This window comes from Anser anser (assembly GCF_964211835.1).
Source record: "Anser anser genome assembly, chromosome: 2".
In the NCBI taxonomy this organism is placed as follows: domain Eukaryota; kingdom Metazoa; phylum Chordata; class Aves; order Anseriformes; family Anatidae; genus Anser; species Anser anser.
The window spans coordinates 61,910,184-61,935,373 of NC_139721.1; the positions used below are offsets into that span (position 1 = coordinate 61,910,184).

Here is a 25,190-nt window from a genome sequence, read left to right on the forward strand (position 1 = left end):
TATTTAACTTCTACTTGCTGTAGAATTACGTATTTAAACTGAATTAAGTTTGGGCTGATTTTTTTTTACAGTCATCCATTTCCCAAACAAAATCAGTAGGATTGTTACAAATGTCTTTCTTATATATATACGGAAACATTTTTGACAGATGAAGATTTAGAAGCAGGTTTTTGATGCCTAGATTTCTGAGAAGGTATTTGCATGTGCTGATGAGAATCCCTGCCATCTCTCATTGTGGGTGAATGTGTATCCCAGCTTCCATTTTTGCTTCTCCCTAAAACCAGAAGGTCAAAAACATTTCTAGAGGACTGGCACTTGTTTACCTAAAGCAATTCCAATTGGTTTGGAAAACAGAGAATTTAGCACCAAAACCAAAGCCTGGGTACTTTTAACTTTGTGTGAGGCAATGGAGACTGACTATTTTGATGTAGCCTCGAAATCAATTGTAACCGAGTTAGTTACTTGAGAAAGATCAGTTCCAGGAATCTATGGCCATAGCTTTACTTCTTACCCGTACCTCATTACCGCTTAAGTCAACGTGTTTTGAGGAGAAAATTCATGATATATTAATATGAGGAGTCTTAAGTATTCTCGTGTCTTTCTCTAAGGATCATCTTTCTAGCTATATTAAGAAATGCTTGTATTTGACTATCTGTGTATTGTATGAGATGAAAAAGGCTTTTTTTTCTTCTTCTTTTTTTTTTATGAGTACTGTTAATTCAGTCTGACAATAATTTGCACTTTTCATTCTGTATCTATACAAGTTCCATACTAGTTTCACTCTTTCACTTGGAGATGCATCTTCTGTACAGTTGTATTCTTTGATTTGTATGTAGTTAAACTGGTGTAAAGTTAATTTTTGCACAGGTGGGTTCTTTCCTCTATCAACCAAGCCAGTTCAAAATTTTTAAGACCATACTGATCAGACCACTGTCATAATGATTTTCTCACCATTAAAGCTGTGAAACTGGTCTGGTAGCTGTATGTCTGAATGTTTTATTTTATTTTTTATTTTATTTTTTTCACTGATGTAGCTGAATTCTTAGAGTCTTACAAGCCAAGACTTACTTGTACAGTAGTAGTAAAAACCTGAGATACATGCTGCTTTGCACAGACAGGTGCTCAGCCTTTTTCTGGAAAAAAAATAAAGTATTTGTTGATTTTTCTTCTTTTTGAAAAGACTGAGTTATGATACACATTAATGGACTAAGTAGTGGAATGTTCCCCTGACAGGTAAGAGTCTGTACCTATATTTGTTCAATAGTAAAACCTTATTTTCCAAGCAATCTTACTTATCTTCTTTTGTCTACTAATCTGAAAGTATCTACGTGGCTGTATATATGTAAGCCAAATTTACACATATTCAGAAAAGCATTTAAAATACCTTTTAGTTTGCATTCAATATTTAAGGAGGTTTTTTGTTGTTTAATGCAGCAATACTGAGTGTAACAGCCATGCTTTCAATTAAACCAGTAACATTTAGAGGCACTTCTTGGTCCAGTTTCCTAAGCAGACAGGAAAATGCTGGGTCCATCACATCAGTATTTTCCAATGCAGGAGAAATCCTTCCAGGCTTTTATATTCCACGATTCAATACTTTGCAAAGTATATACAGGTTTTGAGCAGGCACATTAGATGGCAAAATCAACCTGCAAATGATGATGTGTTTTTAGGCCTTGAACAAAAGCCGAAGCAGAATACTGTGTTAAAGGTTTCTGGTGAGAGCTACACACGCACACAGCGTTGTTCCTTCTATTTTGTAGCTTTGATCTTTATTATGACACCAAAAATAAGTCAGTGCCCTTACGGGAGGGTTACATACTTCTTTAAGTGGCCTATGCTTTTAATCCTCCTACAAACAGATTAAGTGTATTTATCTTTTTAATATTCATCTTCTACTTAAATGTGGTTGCCTAGCCCTTGTGGTTAATTACATGCAAGAAAGGTGTTCTTTTGATGTCCTGTTATACTTGTCTTTGTGTGAGCTTATCACAGCTAGTCACTTAGAAGTCAGAGAGTTAACATGCTACATGGGTAGTTTTAATATCGAGGAGCTTTTTTTTTTCCAATAACCTTGCTAGAAATGCTAGAAGTAGAATAAATGAGAACAGATTTCTTATTCAGAATACCCCCACTGCCATAGGTTACATTTGCTATCCATTTTGATCTATCCCAGTCACAGCCCACAATTTGGGCCACAAGTAAATTACACTTGGCAACTTTCCTAATTTTGTTAATAACACTAAATATGAATCTACTGAGACACCGACGTTTGCAGAAACATATACACATTTTTTTTCAGTAACAGATTAGTAGGGAAAACCTGTGTTGAATGCATAGTCCAGTAATTCAGCAATATTTCAGTTTTAAATTCAAAACAAAATTGCATGACATGAAAATCAAGATTAAATATTTTAGCCTTTCAGGACTGTTTTTCTAATACAATAAGACTTTTGCATTTCCTGTATTAACTTTTTAAGTACGAGGTAAATTAACTTGACTTTAGTAGCCACAAAAATCATGTAATACCATGTTCCTTGTATGCTAATATTTAGAACCAGTTAACCATTTTCATTAGACTTTGGTATTGCATATTGATTTTTTTTTTCATATTTTCTTTTTCCTGGAGGGAATGAAACACTTTTGCTTTTAAAACAATGAAGTCAGTTGAAATAGGCTTACAGATTTTTATCTAAAATGTAAAGATTACCATCAGTGTCTGGGTTGCTACCATTAATAGATGTTTAGGTTATGCGGGATTTTGTCTTACTATGATCAGTCTTTATTTATGTAAAGTAAAATTCTGCCACCACTTTACTGATACACATTTAGCAGGGCAGAACTCTGGATCTGTATTATTAAAATGCATGGAGAGCCTATCATATTCTGGGCTTCTGCTGAAATATGCTTTTAATTGAAGCAGAATTATAGCTATATATTATCAATGTGAATCTAGTTAAGAGTACAGCATTGGCTGGACTGCTTCACTGTTGTGGTAGTATAACAGGCTATGCATTGGGGGGTTGAATTTAAATACAATCATTTGTGTAGGACAGGCGCTTTGCACAGGAAGTGATCAAATGAAGAGTCGTCTGCAAAATGGGCACTTCCACTTGGCAAGAGAAGCAGTGTCTGTCCTTGAGAAGAAAGGCTAGATCTGTGTATCCATTGATGTTTGTAGTTGCATTTTAGATAAGCATTTAGTGCTCTGAAAAAGGAGAGTAGCATGCCCATATATAATTTAACAGTGCCTTCACATAGCAAAGAATTTTGGACAATAAGTCTTTAAAATTTGCTTTTTAAACAAGGGAAAAACAAAGAGAGAAAGAGAAGGAAAACAGTGACTTAAAAAGTAAACTTTGGGTGATTAAAAACGAGCTGGAGATTTTCCCTTTTTCTCCGTCTACAGTCCAAAAGGCACCCACTATGACTTTGCATGTTACATTTTGCTGTGTTTCTGTCGCAGAATCCTGAGTAGCGTTTCAGACAAAAGCCAAAACATTATAAAATAGGATCCATGCATTTCCCATTGTAATGTGCTACACAGATGCTCAGTTCTTACCCATGAATCTTAGAGTTCATGTACTTCATTTTAAGAGCACAACTAAATTATTAACATTGATTTTAGGAGAGCCAATTGAGACCTTAAATATGTGCGCTAATGTTTGCGTGATAGGAACCTTAGTTGGAGTGCTAATGCATTTTTAGTCATCATACCTATGTTAAACGTATTGGGGGGGAAAAAAGAGAAGTGAATATCTGAAAATGAATTTAAAAAAAGAACTGCAGAAAAATGTGGAATCATGTTCATGTCAACTGCTTTTCCTAATACCAGAACAGACAGATCTCCAATACCATCGAAAGGTGGTACATTTGGAACTGACAGAAATGTGTGGTTATTCCACCGTGCAACACTGGGCCGGTGTTCCTCACTGTCACAAGCTATTACTGATGTGAGTCAGATTAAAAAAATCCTTCTCCAGCTGTTTCGGATGGCTTAGTAAAGGATGTTATTCTTCTCCTGGAAATCTTGGTATGCATAAAAAATACAGGTGTTTACAGGAATACTAGTTAGGAAGGAAGGATATGTCAGGCAACTGACATATCTGTTAACAGACAGTCATTAGGAGTGAACTGACTTCCTCTCTTGACCAAAACTTTTTTAATAGTCTTGAAGAAAGTTTGTTCAAACTTTGTGTGAAATATCTATTGGGGTCTAGATCTTGAATTAGGTGGAAAGTACTGATAAGAAATACTCTGGTGCTTCCATCATTCCTGTGCAAGTGTCATAATCTCTTCTTCTATGCCACAGGTTCAGCTGAAAAGTTTTCTAACCAGACAAGGTGGCATTTAATGTATTTTTTTATATTTGCAAGAAAGAATCTTCTGCTCCCAAGTAGGTCAGGAATTTCAATTATTGGGGACATATTAGTACATAAATACCAATAGATGAGCAAAAAGAAATGAAAGTCAATTTTATAACACGTTTGTCATGCACATAAAAGAAATTTTGGATGCCAAAGTATAGACCTGCTTCTCTGGAGGGAATAAAATTTAGCAATGTAAGTCCAGTTGCTTTAACACAGCATAAATTCCAATAGTGCAAGCAGTCTAAAATTATCATCATCAGTGAGTACGCTAATGAAACCTTGTTTTTCTTGTAATTTCAAACTGCAAAAACAAGTCTTTGGGGCATAATAAGATGATAGCATACGGTATCTGTTTTAATAAATGATGTTCAGATTGGAAATATCGTCTGATGTTAATATGTTTTGAAATCTTTGTTGTTCAGCTTTTCCTTTTTGGTGAATGCTGTAGTCCATGGTGGCCACAGACACAGATGGAACAGATCTGTGTTGATGATTTAAAAAAAAAAAAAGATTTCTTCCCTTGTACTAGTTAGTGACTCAGTGTTGTCTGGCATAGGGTTATTTTGTTGACTGATCGCCACTGAATTTTTATTTATGCTTTTTAATTAACAATTACAGTTTAAAAACCTCATATAAATCTATGGTCTGTGAGGGGGGTAGTTGTTGTTCAACTTTATTATGTTATTTTAGTATGCAGAAATATCACAGTATTAGATTTCACTAGGCCCTTGTTTTATAGAGGTTCTCTTTACCTTTTAGAAGACGGAAAATGACTGCTTCATTTTGGGTGACTCTTTGTTCCGGTCTATGTGATTCAACTGCAGCAACTCTTCTTTAAGAACAAGAACCTGCAAGCTTTTTCCTCATTTTTTTTACAAAGCATATTGCAGCTAAGGACTGTTTAACTAATACAGTTTTATGGGTTATAATGAGGGCACTTCAAATCATATTTGCCTTTAATTTCTATAATATTATTGCAACAATGAATAAAGTACTTAATTACCTTTCCACCATGTCAGGGTCTTTCCTTTTTCCAAATATGCTATAAGAAATAAGCACAAAGTATTTAAATTGATCTCTTCTTATACTCATCTGCTCCCGTAATTGATTCTCCCGTATGGAAACCTATTCTTTCTGTCTGTCTACCAGAGATTTCTTCGCAAAGGTCCAGCCCCAGCAGGTTGATTACACACTTGTTACCTGTAATTCAATACAGCAGCGCCCTGTTTACAAAGTCCAGATTTCCTGTGCTGTCAGTTAGGGCAATCAGCACAAAGACCAAGAGCTTTTGGAACTAAATAAACAACGAGAAAAACATCCAGGGCTGCCAGTAACCCTTCACAGGTAATTTAACAGCCTTTGACTACAAGGCATCAGTTGCTGTAGATGTCTGCAGAGTATGAAATCTGACATTCTCCCTTGCCGTGCTCTGCCGATGGGTCTGCCTGTGATCTCTCACCCAGGCTCACCGCAGCTCCTTCTGCCCTCGCTGCCCCTGTGCCCACCAAGCCACCTCACGATGACAGGCACCCACACCTGCCTCCTGTCACCTCCGGGCCGTGCGCTCTTCCAAAAGGAGCAGCAAATCAGTTAAAATTCAGGGGTAGTGAAGTTAGAAGCGCTCCCTCGTTCCTCCTGCCTTTCCCCTTCGGGTCAGTATCCCGGCCAGCACGAGCTTTCTGGACTCTTCTTAGAAGCGTTTGAATGCTAAGAAAGAAACTGCTCGATTGATTCTGCATAAATTGGACTCTTTTTATTACAAACAGGGAACAGAAAGATCACTATTTTCTTGGACAGATTATTTTATTGTCTAAAGCTTTGTGTTTATGTATTTTTAATTTAGCTTGTTTTAATTCTGATGCATTTGGTGCCTTTCCTGTCGATTCAGATAATAATTAGAAAAGCTATTTTAAAGACCAGTGACGTACCAAAGCTGACAAAAAACATCTGTGAGGATAAGAAAAGAGAGGCAGGGATTCATGGATCTCTGTAAAAAAAGTTTGCATCTCTCACTTTAGCAGTCAAATCTCTTTGCTAGCAAATAGTGTTACCTATACAAGCTTAAAAGTGCATCTTTTTAAAAAACATCAAGCTAGCAAGTATAATATATGTAAGTTAAATGTTTATTATTCATATAAACAACCCAAATTATCCAACAAATAAGCATTTTATTGGGTGACTGCAACACACTCGGATCATGGAATCTTTCCTGCCTTCTTTATTTATTCCTAATCTATATATATCTGTAGGAATTTTGCAGACTTCCGAAAAATCGTGCTATTGTACTAATATAAGAACTGAAATTATTTTAAAAGTCTGGGAAAATCTATCCTTTAATTATGTGTTTTAAACACAAACTGGTTCCCTGTTCTATTTTTACACTTCCACTGATGAATTTCTGAGAGCCTTCTTGTGGTCAGTTTAATAGGAGGTGTTGTGCAATAGACACTCCCTGTTGCTTGATTCAAGTATCTGCCCTGTAATTCTGCCTCAGGGAACATGATGATGCAGCTGTAGATACATGCATATCCATGGCTGAAAACCAAATGTATATATTTAGTGTTAGTTTAGTTGTTCTAATTATTTGCTGTATCTGGTTTGGCAATGAACATACAGACTTAAATTATATAGATGTGATTTGGGCATAGTGTTGGAGAGGAAGCATTATGTGGTGGTGTTTTTTTCTTTGTAATTACATTGTTCTCTGCAAAAGTAGAGGCTGAAACACTGACAGACCAGAGGCAGTTTACTAAAAGAGTAAGTAATTCAAGTGAGAAATTCCAAATTCATTTGGGGATCTCTAAATCATTTCTGGTGTTTCTGTCCTTGAGGGGGAGTAGTGAAGAGGATAATAATAATGGTATTTTCAAGCAACACAGTGAGGTCGGAGATCTTACTAAGAACAAAACATTATAAAGATTTAACTATTTTACAATGTGTGGGCACAGTATCAATTAATGATACTAGTGTAGAAACTGCTAACATGATTATAACTGAAACGAGCTGTTTGGCATAGGGTGGTAATCTATGGGAAGCAGCCTTGTCCTGCATGGACTAGCTCATGGAAACTTAGGAAGCAGGCAGTGATGACTTTCTATGTGTGATGTTTCACACTAGTGGGTCAGTGGACATATATACATATATATATATATATATAAAAGTACATACATATATATAAAAGTAGGATAAGTTGCATTTGACTGTTTCAGCAATGGCAAACTGCCAGAGGAAAGCTTTTGAGATGGCATATGGTCTCCCACCAAGCTGTAGCTCAGTTATACATTGAGGAGTCACTACAGCTGGATTATAATGAATCCTAGGTTAGGCTCATCTTAGATAAATAATGGGATGCTTTTAATGACAGGCTTTTATTTTTTGTATTACTTAACAATCTAATCCATACCTGACAAAAACTAAAGTAATTTTAAGATTTAATCAAAAACGAGGCTGGCAGGGGTAGCTGCATTCGTGTCATGCTCAGAAATCAGCTCTACCCAAGTGAGAAATAAACTTAGCTGTTAGACTTAGAGTCCTGTACTACCTCCCATGTCCTGTACAACAGCTAACCTAAGCTTAAGAACTGAAAGGCACCTGTAGCCGAGAGAATATTTTTACATGATTTATCACAGGCTCTTTAGAGATCTCTCAGAAGTGTACCCACAAAATGATTGCTGCATGATTGCTTCTTTTGCAGTGTAAGAAAGCTTGCCCCTTTTGGACACCCTGGGAAAATTGGAGAAAAGTATTGGAAGACTGACAGCTTTTGAATTGCACTAGTGCACTGTAGAGTGATTGCATTAGCAACTGATAAATTATTCTGATTTAAGTTTTAGCCATTCTCTCCTGTCTGGACTACCTGATGTGTTTCTATATATATGGATAGCAGCTAGATTACAAGACATTAGCTGAATTATGGTTTTGAAGTGAGACCCAGCCTAGATTGCTAGTCTGTAGTTATCGTTATTGTAGGGTTTCATGCTGAAAGCAGTAACATCTCCTGCACACAGGTCAAAATCAAGTGGAGAGCTCATGTTAGGACTCACCTTCACTTTAAGTACCGTTGTGAAAAAATATGACTAAGATGATTCAAGTTAGGAGATATCTATAACAAAATCTAAACGTGCCCCCACTTCAGGACCTCTCCCTCCTCTCAAGGTCTAAGCTGAATTATATTTCAGCTCCATAATTATATCCCCCATACATGAAATATTTAGATTTTATTAATTCATATTCTACCTGTAACTTCTTTCATTCTTTAATTATTTTTTTAATTTTCCTTTTTTTTAATTTTTGCCTTATTCTGCCATTGAGCTCTCCCAGTGGGTAGAACTTCTTTAAGTTTCGTCAGCAACTATCTTCCATTTCCAAAACAAAGAGGCTCTTCAAATGAAAAATGTTACTACATGATTTCCATATTAATCACAATAACAATAACAATAACAATGCATTTTGCATCAGGAACTGCATCCATTGCATTTATCTATCTTTCCAGCTGAATGTGAAGCCCTAGCTACCAAGTATTTCAGTAATGTGCATTAAGGGTACACAGATTTACATTTGCATTTACAAATTATTGCTTTCAAACCCAAATTTTTCCAAAGATTGTTAGGTTTGGTTTCAGTTTTCATTGTTGACTACTTCTCCAGTACATCTCATTTGGCTGATCATGGGTAATAATCCAACAGCCAAGACTGATCAGGAAAGGGAGAGAAAATGCTGCTGGATCTTGAACTTTCTGCTGCTTGTTTCTTGTTCCCCAAACAGTTGGAGAGCATGTGAAGGCCAATCCCATACATTCTGCATCTGCACACATACACAAATGCAGGAGAAAACTGTACACTCTTAGATTTTCCTGGAAATAAAAAAGGGGGTGGTGGGGGGGTGTTAGCAGTTGTTAGCTTCAGAATGAGCTAGTTTTCTTCTATTTTAATGAATTGCCTCATACCTCTTCACTTCAGGGCAGATTTAATACTGCTGTTGATATTTTGTTATCTCTGGAGTGTAATGTATTTGTGTTACAGTATAATTGTATTTTACTCTTCTTTGTTTAACTTCTGATTCTCAAATTCATCTGCCCATATCAGTGGGGAAAACAGACTGAAGATATTTTAACTGTGTTCTAATGGTTCCTGACTATTAATTTTAAACAACGTATTATACGTGTTTTGTTTTGTTTTTGTCTCAGCAGTGTATCAATTGAATAGGATCAGGCCACAGTTTAAAATAGGATTCTTACAAATCAATTTGATATATATTCAAGTCCAAAAGAGCATTAGGAATGCCAAAGGAGTTCTTCCTCACACGTTGTTTTCTGTCAGCAAGGGTTTGCTCGTTTGTGTGTGGGTTTTTTTTCTGGTTTTAGCTGAAGCTGTGATCATGGATTTGTAAGTAGGTTAACTTAGGTTAGCAGTAAACACTGAAAAGATGTTTCTATGCCAAAATGAAACTGGGATTCCGTAATGCAAACATGCATTACTTGATAATTCCTGCTCTAAAGTGAAGTGGTTAATAAGCGTACAGCAGTATGAGTAACAGAGCAGGAGTGTTGCACAACTTCAGAGATGATTTAACAAATGCTAATTTAATATTAATTGTAGTGTCCCTGGCTGGGGTTGTACTAGAAATCAGTATACCTACCTGAAATTAAAGATGACACTTTTGACAAGCAGGTAAGGAAATCTAAAAGGAGTAAAAAGAAGGTGGGGGAAAAGGCAGCATTCACACTAGGTAGACTGTCGTGTAAATAAAATCCAGGGGATCAAAAAGCAGGACTTTATAAAATATATGTGGAGGTTTCTTTTGCTATCCACAGTGACTTGTCTTTCTTTTGTTGTCTTGTTCTCTCTTGCACCTGCTCTCTCTGGCATGCACATGTTCCTTCTCATTCTTTTTTCTTGTTTCCTTTTGTACTCCCTTCATACTCTTTATGATTCCTTTCTTAATTGCAAAAATAAGTAAATAAATCATGTAAGACCCATAGTACCTCTGGCAGATTTTATGATGATGAAACACAGATGGAGTTTTGTCAGAATGTCGCACCAAAACTATCACCACAGCCAGCTTTCTTTATGCTCTGAAAACTTCAGTTTGTTTGTTTTAATATTTATTTTAGTATTATTAAAAATTGCACAAAGGGAAAATAATCTTCAAGTGTCTGCTCCTGATATTTTGTCATCTCTATTTTCTTGCTTGCCCAGAGCATTCTGTTGCAGAGCCAGTGTTCTGCAGATTTTCTGATTCTGTTCCAGCATCACCAGCTCTCACATTTAATTGTAGATTACATTATAGTTAATACTTACCTGAAGCCCCAGCACCTGAATTCAGGCAAGTACATAAAAATCTCCTTCCCTTTCCCTTTCCCTTTCCCTTTCCCTTTCCCTTTCCCTTTCCCTTTCCCTTTCCCTTTCCCTTTCCCTTTCCCTTTCCCTTTCCCTTTCCCTTTCCCTTTCCCTTTCCCTCTCCCTCTCCCTCTCCCTCTCCCTCTCCCTCTCCCTCTCCCTCTCCCTCTCCCTCCCCCTCCCCTCCCCTCCCCTCCCCTCCCCTCCCCTCCCCTCCTCTCCCCTCCCCTCCCCTCCCCTCCCCTCCCCTCCCCTCCCCTCCTCTCCCCTCCTCTCCCCTCCTCTCCCCTCCTCTCCCCTCCTCTCCCCTCCTCTCCCCTCCTCTCCTCTCCTCTCCTCTCCTCTCCTCTCCTCTCCTCTCCTCTCCTCTCCTCTCCTCTCCTCTCCTCTCCTCTCCTCTCCTCTCCTCTCCTCGCCTCTCCTCGCCTCTCCTCGCCTCTCCTCGCCTCTCCTCGCCTCTCCTTTCCCTCTTCCCTCTTCCCTCTTCCCTCTTCCCTCTTATTCCCTCTTCCCTCTTATTCCCTCCTCCCTCTTCCCTCTTATTCCCTCTTCCCTCTTCCCTCTTCCCTTCCCTTCCCTTCCCTTCCCTTCCCTTCCCTTCCCTTCCCTTCCCTTCCCTTCCCTTCCCTTCCCTTCCCTTCCCTTCCCTTCCCTTCCCTTCCCTTCCCTTCCCTTCCCTTCCCTTCCCTCCTTCCCCTTTCCCTTCCCCTTCCCCTTTCCCTTCCCCTTCCCCTTTCCCTTTTCTTTTTCCTTTCCCTTTTCCTCATTACAATAGAAACATACTAGGTGTGACCCCGTGACTCATTACCTTGGGCACAATCTTCTATAACTTCATGTCCAGATTTATTAGTGATTACCAAGTGGTGAGGTGTGAGCACATTGCAGTCAAAGCAGGCACCAAGCCCAAAGGAATAATCCTCATTATTCCCGTGCAGGAAAGGCTTAGGCCCTGTGCTGTTCCCCATGCTGATACGGACCTGGGTGGCATGAGGTAGCCCCGTTGGTTTGGGCATGGCACTCCAGTGGCTGGAGCAGTAGGAGTTGCTGGTGTTAGAAGAGGAGGAAGAAGTATTAGTCCTGGGGCCAAGGAAATGCAGCTGTACAAGGGAAGAGCTGACGAGTGGGAGTGTGCGAACATCGCCTGAGTCCTCACATGAGGTTCTGCTAGGGGAAGAATTGGTAGGAGGGAGCAGAAAGAACGTATATGCTTTGACAGAGCTTGCTTTGTTGACTTTCTGCTATCCTTTATGCATAAAATAAATACAGTTTCAGTAAAGTACATGTTCCCTTTTTCTGCCTGGAAACAGTATGTTGGTAATCACGATGCTGATGGCTGCCTGCCTACATGTCACTTCTCCTTCCCTCAGCCAAAAATAACTTTGCGCCCTCCTGTCAGTTTCAAATCGATTTTACAGGAATATACCATTACTAACCAAGCTAAAGAAAAAAAGCTGCATTTTGGCTATTGCTCATAGACATAACAGAATCTGCACTGAGGATTGCACGCAGGATGCAGCCGTTCAATAACGAGGCTGTTGGTTCTTCTGCTTCTGAGACTGGTCTGTACAGAAAACAGGGTTTGAGAACCTGCATGTCTTTGTTTCCTTACTGCATTGGCAGGAGGCTCAACTGTGAGCTGTTTCGGGTCAGGATATAGGAAAAAAATTAATGGGTCTGTTCACGTCCCTGCTCCAATATTCTTCTGCACCTCAGACCTACATGCTGAAGGAGAAGGACCCCCTTCCACGGTGATATAAAGAGAGTCAGAAATCTGTGTTGGTTCACCATATCTCCACCACCTCAACTTCTGGGGAAGTTCTGATATTAGGTGTTAGGTAAAATTAGGTTTCTTTGAAAATTTGTTCCTGAAAAATGTAGCATTTCTGCTCTAACTTGGTCTTGTTAATGGGAGGCTAGCATATATTTCAAACTCAATTGTTCTTCCAGTTCCATATCTTTTTTTTTTACCCTCCTCTAAATCAGGCTTCACAATGAAAAGAAATGGGTAGCACGTTTGATATTTTCTTCTTTTTAAAAGCAATCACAGTCACTCAATAATATTATTTAAAAATATAGATACAAAAACAAATTACAGTTATCTGTTACCCTTATATATTGCCATAATGCACATCCAAGCGGTATTTATTTGCTACAGTGACTGCAGTGATTTTGTCCGCATGAAAATAAACGTTTATTTTTAAATGTACGGATCAAGTGAACATACTGGATGCAGTAATATTTTTTTCCTAAATATTTTTATCAACAAAGCTTATGAAATAAAAAATAGCACAAAACATCTATGAGTTTGTTTTCCAAGCTCACTAGGAGAAAAAATAGGGTTGAGGTTGTTTTTCAAGGGTTAAATATCTTTTAGCATTAGCATTAAATGTCTGAAATTTATTTTCTCACAGAAGTTGGTTAAATGTTCTATGTGTATGCCTGGTTCTGAAATGCAAGCTTTCTAAAAATTCCCTGAAAACAAAACATATCAATTACATATTTTTTTTTAAGATCATTTTTAATGTAGGTTTTGTTATCACTGTCATAGCGTCTAGGGCTTCTTAGGAAGAAGTCACATAATTAACCATTTTATAAAGGGATTGCATCACTGAGACTTTTTTGATGGATTTGTACATACTACAGAAAAAAATTGCAGCAATAAAACAGATCTTACCCAAATGACAAGTTAAAACACCTAATTTTATATATTTATTTAAATGAATTTAGTACTCATGAAAAATGCCTAATTGACAGCCATGGAGACTGAATACCTCTATTCCACGCACCAAGTACAAAGTGAAGCGGTACAAGATTATTGTGTGGCCCTGCTAAGGCCTTAACCTTGATCTGTAGCTGCTCCCTTTAGCCATGACTGTTCAGTTTACATCCCCATTCACTCCTTGGACTAAAACTGTGGCAAATGTGATAGTTCAGTGGAAAATAGTCAGAACTGCCAAGTGATACTGCATGGACAACTCACAAGCTTGAGTAGCCGCTGACCTGGGCAAGATTCAAAACAGTGTGATGTATATGTGAAGATTTCCATATTTCTTTGCCCAAGTCCTGAGGTGGCTTGTCATCTGGCCAAATGATTCCTCTTTGCCCCCTGACTAAATCTAGCCAGTTTTAAGAGTTTTCACACTTTATCCCAATATGGATGCTTGTCAGATGCAACTTGGGCAACTATTTCAAGGATCAGTCCATTGAATATTTTCTTTTATTCAAAGGAATCAAAATAATTGCACCTCAAGACCAGATTTGGAGACTCATCCTGAGAAGGCTTTCACCTGAGCTTTGCCTCTTCTCTTCCCATGACTCTTACTCCGCAAGTGAGTCTGATCTGGAGTAGGTTCTACTGCACTTGGCAGAAGAAATTGAACAAATTGTGTAGGCTCGGTGCTCCAAACTCTGGTTGGCAGTAGCACATCTATCTGCTTTCTCTTGAAGCTTACCTTGTCCTTGTGCCATAGCAGCAATGGAAATTAGTCAAAGGCAGCCATTTATGCTTTTACACTGAAGTTGGACATGGCTTGCATTTAAAGTAGTCAACCTTAATTGTTTATTTGCAAAGTTCAAGTAAAATTACTGTCCTGTTCCCCAAATTCCCTCACACTGAGTAGGGACTACTAAGAATAACGAGGGTACCATTATTTTGTAGCTAAACAGAATTAAGGCCATTTTCAGGACAGTAATGCAACGATGTGCCGCTTTGTCACTCATGGGTCTGTTCCAAGTCAGGATGTTGATCTTAGGTGAGAAACAATATAATGAAAACTTTTTATATTTTCCAGTTCTTATTCTGGGTGTATTTTTTAAAGCTGCACCATTGGATGTAGTTCAATTACACTCTCCCCTAAAAAAGAAGGATGTTATTTGAGCTACCTCTGGTTGTTTAAAATATAAACTTTAAAAGGAAAATGGTTCTTCGGGGGGGGGGGATTATTTCATGCTTGCAGACTGGCAAAAGAGCCTAAGTACTGTATTAGTCATAGATTTGATTGGAACCATGAAAGTTCCTACTGGCTGAGAAATTTCCATTTCAGTTCACAGTAGTGCCTGATGCTTTTGTTGTTGTTGAATTAGTGGCTGCTGATGCATCTTGAGCTGTAGAACTGGTGTAACACTGGTCTGCAGGAAAATAAGTGTTTCTGTTTTAAAAAGTAAGCCGTCTTATTCGAATACTGGTGGTATATTCTGTTGTGCCATGCAGGTAGGACACAGCTCTCAGATCTTATGTTTGATACTTGCCTCATAGCATCAATTGCTAGGTCAGATTTCAGCTCAATATTGAGGAGTGATACATCTTACTTAGCACAAGTGTTAATTAACAACAAGTGGCTTTTTACTGGAGTTAAACTTTTCATTGTGCAGCTATTTTTGTGGGAAAGTTACCTGCTTTTTATGACTTCTACTCTGCTGGGGCTTTCCTTAAGAGGGTAATAATATATATCTTTAAGTGAGTGAAATCAGATGTATTTGCAATAAACTCAGATCAGAGCTTTCCAACAGTAGCAGCCCAGGTTCAGAAGCTCTGTAATCTTAAAAATATTAACTTCTAAAAGCACTATTGTGAACACTTTGTTAAAAAAAAAAAAAAAAGTTAATTCTTCAAAGTAGGTAAAAAATTTAATAATTTTTGTAAATGATCATGTGGTAATTATTAAACTAATATGTAATTAGCATTTTCTAATGACAATCATAATCTTGACAAATGCTTTCATTCATTTTGTTCTGATCATTAAAGACTTTAAAAGCACTGATTTTTGTTAACTGAGTCCCTTGGCTATTCATCAGTGATGCAATTCAACCTAATACTCCAGTGGCCAGTAATTAGAGAGTTGCCTATTAAATGAAGGAACTTTTGTCATTGTCTTTATGAACATCACCTTTACTTCTTCTCTAACACAGCAGGTAGATAGAACCGTAAGAGCATCCAACTGATACATATTCATTCCTTTCCTATAATGAAGAATTATTATAGATTTTGGATGTTTTAAATTATCAAATTCACCAAATACTTTGGATGTTCTCTGAGGTTGTTCAGGTGCGGTATTTTTTGAAAAGCTGAACCAGAAGTAGATTTCACTCATCGCAGTAGTTGTTTTTATTATTGACTTCTTAAAAAATTTGGATTTCTTTGGAGGATGTTGTTGTGGGTTTTTCTCTAGTTCAAGATGTACTGTCTTTTCTTCAGAAGTAACATACCTGTACTTGTGAAGATCAGCAGCTCTGCAGCTGCTCAGGTCTCTGTCCTCTCTTTTCTGACCTGTAGCCAAACATCATGGCCCCTCTGCATCCTAACTCCTTTTTTGAGCACGTTTGTCCTGCAGAATCTCAACTTCAGGTCTTTCCCTGGAGTTGGAATAGGATTTTTTTATATATGTTTACAGAATATGAAAGATAAAATGAGCATGCAAAAAGGATAGCACTGTAATACATAGTCACCATAATATTTCTATGTGTTTGTTTACTTTAGGCTCTCTGAGTTTATGCAGAGCCAAACTGACTTCAAAAATAAAGGACAGATGATCAGAAATGTGGATAAGGACAGCATGTTCCTCTGCTTTATTTAGCATTGAGCATATTAATGGATGCTCAATAAATGGTAATGATTTTGGAGACGTGATGATTGATGTTTCCTGGATCAGAATGTAGAGGTTTTGTTTAAGAACAGCCCAGCTGGCAGAGTGAGCCTCTTTTGAAACTATTTGTGATCAAAATATGTCAGAGCCATATCATTAAAATACCGTAAGAAAGACTTTTTGTCAGAGGATTGCTTAATTTATTTGAACAGTAAACTATCAACTGTATCTTTGATTATTCATCCTTCCTGTCACACCATATCCGTATCAGTGAGTTAGAGTGCTGCTCTTTTTTCTGCTTTCCAAATTTTGTTTCTTCTGCTGTAAACATGCTGCTCTCAAAAAAGGGCTCTATATTTTTGGCTTGGGAAGACATAAAAGGTACTGAAAAGGGAGAAATGCGTATTTCTTTGTGTACAAAATTGTGCCACATATATGCCTTGGACAGCTAATATTTAGGGAGATAAATCTATCATCTGTTCTCTAAATAAGTCATCTATGTATCTCAGTAATCCCAGTCTCCATAGCCGGAGCAGACCTCAGCAGGACTGGGATAACCCCAGACTACAGGATCAGAAAATGAACACCTCTTTTTGTGATCTCTGGTGATTGTTCCCCTCTCTAAGAAGCAATGCTTTCAGCTTCTGAGTTGCAGAGATTGCTTCCAAATTAATGGCTGCTAAGGTATGTAGTACAGATGCTTAGCAAAGCCAGTTAAAGCCGGCCTTGACATTTGTAATATTTTCGTAGTTAAAGAAAAAAGTGGGAATTAAAAAAGAAAGTAGGTAAATAAAACTTTCTTTTCTCTCCCCTTTTTCTTGAGCCTACCTCTTTCTCCTCCCCTTCTCTCTCCCCCCAGCATTTTTTCACTCGTAAGGAAAGTAAATCAATTACAGTCTCCTTTCTGACCTTTCATTTTGTCATGTATGTTTTTCTTTGGTGCTTAATGCTTTTTGGATACCCTCAAGAGGAAAGTAAAATTTCATACGGAAAAACTCACATAGTTGATTGCACTTTAAAAAAAAAGGAATTCATTTCAAATGTGGTGAACATATTTAGGACATGAAAATAAAAACATTTCATATATTTTTTCATAGTTTGGAAACTTTCTACTGCTAAATTTATATCAAAATAATTTTCTAAGGTAAAACATGAAAATACGCAATGTTAGTCATCTCATAAAAATGTGAGTCAATCACAGATACTGTAAATACCCAGAGTGGACATGTCTTGTTGTGCTGATGTGTAACTACATCAACCCTTGAACCAGGGTTATTGACAAAATAGATTGCAACAGCTCCAGACGAGCTGTGTCTGAATGCATTTAGGCAGCTTTAATTCCTGAATTAATTATACAATATACTATAATGCTACAAAGAAGAACCCATTAAAGTCATCTGTGTCAAAGGGAATTTGTGCATCAGGGAGTAGGTTGTGGCATGTTAGTCACAGCAGTGAGTCCGGGATGGCTGCAGTGGGTTGTAAAGGGAGACTGACTTCCCAAAGAAGAGTTTCTCCAACCCTCTGGTTACGGTGAAGACCAGAGAATGTCAGTATTGCCAACCCCACGTATTGCTGTATTCCCCCCCCGCCCCCCCTCGCCTCTGGGTGGTATTTTCAGAGCCCTGTTACTGAATTTTCCCTTTTTCCTCCCAAAATGGAAAAAAGTAGCCATTCCTAGTTAACCGATTGACTTGAGCAGCTTGGGACATTAAACCCACAAATATCTCAGCTAACAAGGCTTTTGGAAAGGTTGCAACAAGTGGTAGCACCATAGTGTTAGAAAGCCCTTCAAGAAGAAAGACTCCCTGACTGTGGGGTCACTGCCCCTTTCTCTGTCCGTTCCGAGTAGCAGTGCATGTGAAGACAGATGGGACTGTGCTTGCTCCCTACTTACTCCCATCTGCTTTTTTAGCAACTCAGTTTAAGATCTAATCTTCTAATGTCAACTCATCTTAAATAACTACTCAAAACCTGTTTACCCTTTCAAAATGCCTGTGCACGCCATAAAGAAATTTGGTTCCTAATGGCAACTATAGTACTGAATTTTCATCATGTGTTGCTCTTCATGAGAGACGCAGACATTTCAAAAACATCAGATAATTTCCCACAGAGATGTTATGCTCTTTGAGGGACAGAGCTCATGCCAACAACATACAAAACAAGTGGCTGGACCTAGGGCTTGAAGATGTTTACTGAGAAGAAGTCGGGAAAGAATCCTCTTTCCCAAGAAGCCCAGTGATCACAGAGCAGCTTTTGATCTCTGTTTCTGAAGCTGTGCTGTTCATTGTTGTTTTCTTTTGTTCTGCTTCTCTCTTTTTGCTTTAGCCTCCCTTTTTGGTGCTTTGCAGAGTGTCCCTGTAAAAGCGGATTTCACAGCACATATGTTTACATGCCCCGTAAAAATTCCTCGCAAATATTGCTCCATCGTTACTTAGCTGAACTGCAGCACTTCTGCTGCTATGGTGCTCTTGACCAAAAGCATAAGTGGCATATAGGCCCCTCGATAGTTCCTTTGTGCTGGAGTAAATTTTACCTAAAGTTTTTATTTGAAATAAGAATAATCATGTTTGCATGTGGCACAGTCACTTTGGCAGCCTCAGCATCTAAGCCATTTTATGCTCTTTTTTTTTTTTATATATTATTATTATAGCAGTTGTCCAAACATACAATCACATTGTACAATCTGTCTGGAAATTCTAATTTTGATGAGAGCAGAGGTGGGAAGAAGGAGGTGGCAAATTGAAGGTTTCAGTGTTTTAAATTCAGCTTTTGCTTCAGTCTTCTACGTGTTCCAAAGTCCTCCACTGTGATCACGATACTGTAAAGTGTAAGTGGTCTCGGAGATACATAACTTGAAACCAGTATTAAATCAATTTGATATTTGTATGCCATGGGCTTCCTTTTAAATCACTCCAAAGCTGAGAATGCCATTTTAACCCACAATGTGTTTGCATTAGCTCGGAGACCTTTAGCTGCAACGGCGCTAACAGGTGCCACTTATATATTGTAAAATATTATTCTCTGACTAGTGCTCCTTTAAGCTAGGGTGTTTGATACATGCACTGACTATTATACGAAATTCAGCATTTCAGGAATTTCAAGCTTGTGGCCAGGAACACAGAATGGAAAGCATTGACTTAAATAACATACAAATTAACTATCCACAACTCCAACTCAAGGAACAGATTAATAAATCTGTCAGAAATGCCTATCCTCCTAAAAATATATTGTAATCTTAACATGGTACTGTAGTCCAGTAAAGACTCGGTGATATCAGCATAAATGATTTTATCTAGTATTTTTCTTTTCAAGATAAATCCAAAGGTGTTAAGATCACATTGGTTTTATGGTCATATTTGATATATGATAATATCATCTATGTCTGCAGAATTTATGATATTAATATGAGGAGAATGGTGGGATTATTATTATGGGTCACACAGTATTACAGATCCCAATAATAGTACACCTAAAAAAAGAAAAACTGTCAGCTGTAGTGTAGTGTCAGTGCCCATCTTTTCAAGCTGTTGTAGTTCACATTAGAAAGAAGGCCATTTTAGCTAGGAGCATAACAATCTCATTGTATTAATCATTTTCTGTGTTTAAGCAATATGAGAATGTCTGCTTTCAATGACAGAAATAAAATCCTTGAAGGGAACAGTCTGTGAAATAAACTCTGAAGGGACAGTGAGACTGCCTCTCCTTACTCCCTGTGGCCTAATTAAACGGTGGAAAAGCCACCATAAAAGAAATTAAATTTAAAAAGACAGATTAGCAACAGGAAGGGTGTGGCAGCAGCCAGTGTGTACCCCGTGCTTCATTTGCAAGTAACATGATGAGCGTTGGTGCTAAGAAGCAAAGTAGGGAGTTGCTGGTCCTTGTTTCTTGAAGAAGATTTTCTCTTTCGGCAATTCCCTAGTCTTGTCGAGTATTTTCCTTTTCCAGTCTTCTACAGCAATGTAACACCAAGGGAAAGACCATCTTATGTCTCCAGACGTGCTATCCTACTGGTAGCATTTCATTAATAGAAAGTATATGAATAAACATTTTATAATTGAGCTTTTAAAGATGCTCGTACAGGCCTGTGTACTTTTCCTTGTATAAAAGTATTATCATTGGACACAGACCTTTGCTGGATGATCTCTCTCTATTTTTTTAAATGCTGTTTGCTTTTTTTTTTTTTTTTTTTTTGTACTGAGATGTCTGTCGCTGAAAAACAATTCATCCCTTGATTGGCCTTTTGAAAATGGGAGGTTCAACTTCTGTGAACCATTGAACTCATAAATGGCAAGTGCTTGACTTTACTTGGTATTAACGTGATTATTCCTGGGTATAACTGATACAGTACAATATGACTGGAAGACTGCAAACCGTCCGAGAATTTCAATTATTTTGAAGGTAGAGGATGACTGCAGGAAAATTGCCGTGACTGTTCTGTCCGATGCAGTGCAATGTTCTCCTTCTTTACACCATCATGGTTTACAACATCAGCCTGGTGTTACCATCACTATTGCTAGTGAAGGAGCTCCAGTGGGAGTTGGTGCCCTGGGCGCACCGCTCTCAGCTAGAAATTCCTCATTGCCATTAGGAGCCCTTCCCTCGCAGAGCAAACCAGATCACTCAGTGGAGTTTTGCCTCTGCTGTTTTTCAATGGTCAGAAGTTGTTCACACTGAAAGAGTACCTTTTGTCAGAGCATACACAGATCCGTGTGCAGGCACTGTGCCTTAGTTTACTCTTCAGGCAAAGCAGAATACTACAGAGCTTTTTTTCTCCCCAAAGCAGTTCTATGTTCGAATCTTTTAACCAAAGAAATTCCACGCTCTCTTGGCACTTAGAAGCGCCCGTTTGGGAGTGAAGCAGGAGGATAAGCTATAGCTACCTGGGGCACCACGTAACTTTTAACTGTTAATCATTAAGGAAATTTCTGAACAAACTTATCAAGCAGCATACCAAAAATTCTAACACTCCAGAAAATGCCACTGGCTTGGTCACTTAGACCAGTCCAGGCACTGAGTCCTCTTGAGCTCGGAGTCGGCTGTCAGCTCACCAGCACCTCACAGCAGCAGCTTACTCAAGGAGCTCTTGCCACCGGCCCCAGTTTGGCCAGTGGAAGCGTCCACAGAAGTGGCTGGTGAACAGCTTTTCTCCTTGGTTTATGCACTGTTGCTTTTCAAAAAGTGCTGGAATTATTTCCAAGTGGGTAATATGGCTGCTGGTATTTTCTTTCTCAGGGTACAGATCCCAGAGCTGGTAGTCACAGAGTCAGCTCTCATGAAGGTAACGGGCAAGAGTCTTCGTTTTCCACTCATCCTCCCCATGCATCCTTGCAAAGGAGCTATATTGCTTTATAATCCCAAGTCTACACTAAGCATGGAGAGTGCTTCCTCCTATGCTATGCAAACACCAGATCACAAGCAACAGAGAAAACTGACGAAAGCTTGGCCCTGACTTCTCTGTAGGCCAGACAAATCACCCGAGCTCACAGAGAAAACAGGACACATTGTTTGAGGTATGGTCTAGTGAAAAAATTCCCTTTATGTGCTTTTTGTCATTAGAATTTATGTCTCAAAGACAGGTGTTCCTGGAGACTTGCCTACAACATTTAGCCTTGCACTACCTTGAGTAGCATTTGTCTTTCAGACAAACTCCAGCCACTCAGGATTGAACGCCGTCACACAGAATGGTGCAGTTTTAATTCTTAAGGCAGTAAGTGTTAAGGAAAAATACTGGGGAATAGGGCTTATTTTCCAGGTTTTTTAAGAGGAAAAAAATATTACATATTTCATCGACTTGTTCTAGACATTCACTATGGTTCTGCAAGCTACCATCAACTTTCACTGCTATTCTATGCTGATTTTCATGTTGCTGAATAAATTCTATTTGACAAAATTTTGATTATGATGTGCAGTTAAAAAATAATATTTGGGGAATGAGTAGAGGCTGCTTGGTGAGGATAAATGTAATAAGAAACGGTGTGAGTGAAAAAGCAGTTGCTTCTATCTGGGTAGTGGTATATATGGCTGTCGCGTTAGCATCTATCAAGAGTTTTTGTGTTAGAAAACATTATACTTGCATTTTTATGCATACGCATTGCTTAGTGTTATAGTTGTGAGTTTCATACATCCCGAAGGATAGGAGTATTTTGTATGTATTATGCTTTTCTGAGCTTTGTTATTGCCAGAAGCTTGAAATCAATACCGCTTTTTCTTTCTGATAATTAAAAGGATGGTTTATCTTTATATGGATCTTTAATTTTAATAAGCTAATAATTCTGATTTTAGCTACTATTATCTTAATAGCTAAGCCTTCTTAAACGTTTTTATCATAATCTTGGATAACTTTGGATAGTGTTGCCATTTTTTCAGCCTGCATGAATCCTTGCTCTATAGTGACGTCTACTGGAAATGGTAAACTGAAATGTTCAAGGGCATATTTAAGCTTTTAAATTCTGGGTTGCTTGCTCCTTGTATGTGAAGTAAGGACCATACAGAAAAACAACATTACATTTTCCCATTTCCTAAACAGGTGGTGTTTCTGCACTGGACTTGGTAGAATTTGGGCTTTATCTAGTGACAAATTCATATGTTTTTGCCTTGCAGCATATTTCAACAATGTAATTCATGGCACTTGCTCAATATTTGTCATAAAAGTTGATAGAAGAAGTCATCAAATTCTGAGAAATAAGTGTTTACGCTTTGTATCAGATCCATAGTGAGGTATGGTCTGATTCAGTTATTCAGCGCTGCTTACTGACAATTCTGTCACCAATATTTAAATAATTACAGAGGAGTCAATGAAAGAAATTTATACTTTTAATCTGACATTTAGAATTAGGTTATATTTGCTTTAGACTTAAAAGAAAAAAAATAGTATAACATTCAAAATAGACACCAGACATTTTGCATTAGAAGTAGAAAAGGAAAATAATGAGCCCATTTTTAAATGAATTCAAAAAGCAATCTGATTTTAGTTCTTGCAATGCAGAGCAAATAAAATAAAAACTATCGTACTTTATTTACTAACCGATGAATTGAATTGTCCGCCTTTTATTACAGATATAAAGCAAAGACTATGAAGAGGCAATCATTTTTGCGGCTATCAGACTTTCAGTAACATATCTCTTGTGGTTTAAATAACAGATAGTTTAAGTGTTTTTCCATTACCTTCGTGTAAATGAAAAATGCATAAAATATTTTAACAAGGCAAAGTAATCCAAGGAGATTGTTATTTTGTGTTACAAATTAGGTTATTTCTGTCATAAAATTAAAGGAAAAAAATCAACGCAAGGACATTTCAGCTTAATATCATTTACCAGAAGGAACATGTAACAGATTTAATGAGCTAGCAGGTCACCTGAATCCAGCTGTTTCCGACCAGCTTTATGAAACGGAGAATGCAGCAAACGGTAGGAGGTAAGCATTATTACAAGCTCTCAAGGAGTTACAAAATCGATTTCTGCTTGAATGAATTAATTTAGATTATCAATTTATAACCAGCTACACGAATCCCATCAACTCTACAATTCAGTGAATGATCAGGCTCAGCCCTTGCAAGAGCTTAACAATTAGAGAGCTCTATAGTTATCTCCTGTCCTATGGTGTTGCTAACAAAGTTCCTTAGTTTGACAGGAAGAGAAGGAAAATGTTTGCTTAAGGACATTGCAGAAGCGAAACACATCTTGGGTGAGGGAAGAGTAGCTACAGCAAAGCAACCACTGTCTTGTGTCTTAACTTCCTGGGGATTTCTCCAAAGGTAGCTGAAATACACAGATCCTTTTTAGAAGCTAAAGAGTGCGACTAATGCATGAAAGAGACCAAACCATTGCATTTCAATTATATACTTCTAAAGAATATAATTAAGAATAGGATGCAAAAACCAATGTAACTATCGCATACCCCAAAAGTTTATACAGGTAATGCTACTAAAAATGTCTTGACTTTTAGCTGAAATGCAGCGAGCTGGTTCTTTTTCCTCCCTATTCTAGTGTAGTCATTTAAACCTGTGCAAAGTGAATGTAAATTGCTGCTAAGTCAGAATGTTACTGTTTTACCTTTACATTGCAAAAGTGTTAAATGGCTACTCAGGATGCAAGTCAGTGGTGATTCAGGGTCTACATGTTTTAATCTTTGACTTCTCTCTTTCTTCTAATACTGCAGAATGGTTATGAGTAAAAGGACATTTGCTTTGCATCAGTTACTGCTGTCTCTCTAAGTATAAAATATAGTGGTTAGGCTTCCTTGCCTGTTCAGTCATTTTTGGCACAGTCTTCACTGTCTTACAAGACAAGAGTGGTACAGTAAGTACAGCACTTTAATAGCAGCATATGATTTACCACAGGGACATTAAACTTAAATAAGTAATTGTGTTTATAAATATCTTTTAACAGGAGCTAGGATTCTGGGTTTAGTAATCAGCCTCAGTGTGATCGGCCTTATTGTTACCCGAAAATAATCTCAAATTATTACATTTTAGGGCTGAGAAAAATCAATAGGATTATATTTTTCTTCTTCTAAAAGGTGCATTTGCAGTGCACTGTTCAAAGAGTAATAGGCATGATGGCTTCTGTTGGAGACAAAATGAGTTGTACCTATGTCATGTGGAAAATATACCACTAAAAGACCTCTGATTCCTGACAGTTTTAAACCACTAGCAAAAATTGTTAAATAGCTCTGTTGCCCTTATGCCTTAAGAAAGTGGGATTTTTTAAAGTAGTGAAAATGCATTTTCTGGACAAACTTGGATGTGTTCACATGGGCTACCAGTACTTTTATTTCTTGTTTGGCTTGGCTGTAAACAGTTGCCTTCTCTAAATTCTCTCCAGGCAGGCAAAAATTGCAGAAGACAATGTAAGCTTATTCTAGTGCAATAACTAAAAATGATGAGAAAAACCTTTTTT

At 37.9% G+C, this 25,190-nt stretch overlaps 1 protein-coding gene across 5 annotated transcripts in view; it reads left to right on the forward strand.

Moving 5' to 3' along the window:
• Positions 1-25,190, forward strand: part of ZNF407 (zinc finger protein 407) — a 340,105-nt gene that overhangs the window by 263,364 nt on the left and 51,551 nt on the right. The window contains exon 12 of one of the 5 annotated variants that reach the window (XM_083821925.1): positions 5,130-10,833. The exons of 3 other annotated variants lie outside the window; for them this stretch is intronic. In XM_083821925.1, the coding sequence (XP_083678051.1) occupies positions 5,130-5,143 (14 nt within the window). In that variant the 3' untranslated portion in view covers positions 5,144-10,833. Of the gene's footprint in view, positions 1-5,129; positions 10,834-25,190 lie in introns of those variants that run through there. One more of the 5 variants, XM_083821926.1, reaches the window with a different exon arrangement.